Source organism: Poecilia formosa, unplaced genomic scaffold, assembly GCF_000485575.1.
Source record: "Poecilia formosa unplaced genomic scaffold, Poecilia_formosa-5.1.2 Scaffold404, whole genome shotgun sequence".
Lineage (NCBI taxonomy): Eukaryota > Metazoa > Chordata > Actinopteri > Cyprinodontiformes > Poeciliidae > Poecilia > Poecilia formosa.
Window position 1 is genome coordinate 200,098 of NW_006800343.1, and position 2,397 is coordinate 202,494.

Consider the following 2,397-nt stretch of genomic DNA (forward strand, 5'->3'; position numbering starts at 1 on the left):
TCTGGTCGTTCAACTGTTGGTAAGTTTGAACCTGAAGATGACTGAAGCTTCAGTGGAACCCAGAACCCACTGGGCTCGGTTTTGGTCCTCAAACCCAGAGCTGCCAGGTCCATCAAGGTGTCCATGTCTATTTCCATGTCCTCACCTCAGTCTGTCTCTCCTGTCCAGCCCAAACCGTCCTTCAATGAAATGTCTCCAGAACTGATGGCTCTGCTAAAGTCCGCCAGAGAGCAAGAGACCTTCAGGGAACACAACCTGCTGAAGGTGCTGTCCTCATGTCCTCATGTTTCCCTGTCCAGGTCCATCTCTGTCATGTCTTCATTGTCTCCAGAGGATTGTCCTTTTATTCAGAACTTGAAGACGTTTTCATATCTGGACGTCTTGATGAGACACTTCTGTCCCACATGTCTCCTGAATGTCTCTGTTTTCTGTTTCAGACGTCGGAGAAGGTGGAGACAGTCTTTGTCCTCCCAGAGTCCAGGGACCGGGACATCGCAGATCACTTTAAGGTAGCCCCTCCCCCCTGTTGCCCCCCGCCTCCACCTCCAGGAGCCGCCCAGGCCCCTGATGATGATGTCACAGCCCAGCAGCCCGGCTGCGGCGATGGGGGCGGAGCTAGTGATGGCAGCGGTAAACGTGAGGCTAGTGATGAAGATGAGGATGAGGATGGCAGTGATGAGGGTAGCAGTGATGATGATGTCATCAGCGTGCTCGCTCAGGCAGCCGTCGATGAGTCGATGGAGGCTGTGGTCAGACAAGCCACCTGTGGTTACCATGACGACGGAGAGTCAGAGGACTCCCAGGAGGAAGGAGAGTGGACCCCGCCTTCACCCCGCCCCATGTCCCGGGACTCCACCAGTCCCACCCAACAGTCCCCACATGAGGACGAGGAGGTAACCATGGAGCTGCAGAGACCCGTCCCACTGAGATATTTCCCAGTAGGTCCTGTCCCACCAAGTCCCATAGAGTCCCTCTGTCCCTCTGAGTCGCTTCATCCCATGGAGATCTGTCCCCAGCAGACCCCGTTACCCTGCGTGACCTTTTGGACCTGTCCTCCTGATAGACTCTGTCCCAGTGTTACCTGCCTGGTTCTGGTACCACTACATGTCCTGTTGAATGTGGAGGACCGGTTGTCTCCGGTTGTCTCCGGTGTCAACAGTTAAACAGGGTTTCCTGTGTGTTTCAGGAAGTCCCGGTGATGAGGAAGACTCTGACCTACGAAGCTCCAGGGGTGAGGACGTCTTTCATTCATCCATGTTTGCATCTGTCCAGAGGTGATTGGGTCAGTCAGAGCGGTTCTGGTACTGATCCAAAGCTACCAGGCAGATCTCCATTTTAAAGAAACCAGCAGGTTTTGTTCCAGATCTGAGGAGCAGAGAAGCTAAATGCTGCCTCATGTGGTCTGGTTCTGGTTCTGGTCTTCAGCAGATCTCTAAAGACCAGAAATCCAAACTCCAACAACAGAACCTATCCGTGTATTCTTTGATTTAAGGCCTGGTTCTGATCCATTTCAGCTGGATGTGAATTGTAAACATTCAGATCCGGCCCATTTCCTGGTCCTGCTCTGTACTGCCACAGGTTCCCTGACTGTTGGTTAGAATCAGGTTGTTTGTGGCTCAGTGAGGAGACCAGATGATCCTCAGTGTTCCTGACCTGACTGGTACTGATCCAGTCGGTACCAGTTGGACCCACAGCATCCCGTTGTGCCTCCTGATGGTTCTGGTTTTGTTCTGATGCGTTTCAGAGCCAAGGCAGCACCGATCCCCCTGGCGGCCTCCTTCTGAGCTCCCAGACCTTCACCGCAGAGACGTCCAACACCACCACCACCACCCACATCACCAAGGTATCACCATGGCAACACCATGCAGTCGCTGTGTTCACACAGCAACACATCAATGGATCTCAGCAGTTTGCAGGAGCCATCGGTCGCCTTTTTACAAAACAGTGAAGGACTGTCCGGCATTTTTATCTTGGGTAGCATTTCATCCCACCAAAGCGTGCCTACTGAACAGGTCAAAGGTCACATTGGGTCGGAGGTCTCTGACCTTCAGGATGGTTCAAATGTTGAGTCTTGTCTCTTCTTCTGTTTTCATCCTTAGATGGTGAAAGGAGGAGTTTCAGAAACCAGAGTGGAGAAAAGAATCGTCATATCTGGAGACACCGAGGAAGACCATGAGCAGGTACCACCACCCTGAACCGCGTCAGGTACCACCACCCTTAGAACCCCGTCAGGTACCACCACCCTTAGAACCCTGTCAGGTACCACCACCCTNCGTCAGGTACCACCACCCTTAGAACCCCGTCAGGTACCACCACCCTTAGAACCCTGTCAGGTACCACCACCCTTAGAACCCCGTCAGGTACCACCACCCTGAACCGCGTCAGGTACCACCACCC

The 2,397-nt window shown here is 53.3% G+C and overlaps 1 protein-coding gene across 19 annotated transcripts in view; it reads left to right on the plus strand.

Moving 5' to 3' along the window:
- LOC103154865 (protein 4.1-like) overlaps window positions 1-2,397 on the plus strand; it is a 19,328-nt gene that overhangs the window by 13,339 nt on the left and 3,592 nt on the right. For 8 of the 19 annotated variants that reach the window (XM_016663108.1, XM_016663095.1, XM_016663097.1 and 5 more), the window contains 5 exons: window positions 169-264; window positions 438-893; window positions 1,187-1,231; window positions 1,745-1,843; window positions 2,100-2,180. In XM_016663108.1, the coding sequence (XP_016518594.1) occupies window positions 169-264; window positions 438-893; window positions 1,187-1,231; window positions 1,745-1,843; window positions 2,100-2,180 (777 nt within the window). Of the gene's footprint in view, window positions 1-168; window positions 265-437; window positions 894-1,186; window positions 1,232-1,744; window positions 1,844-2,099; window positions 2,260-2,279 lie in introns of all 19 variants that reach the window. The other 11 variants (XR_001659292.1, XR_001659295.1, XR_001659296.1 and 8 more) reach the window with 8 other exon arrangements.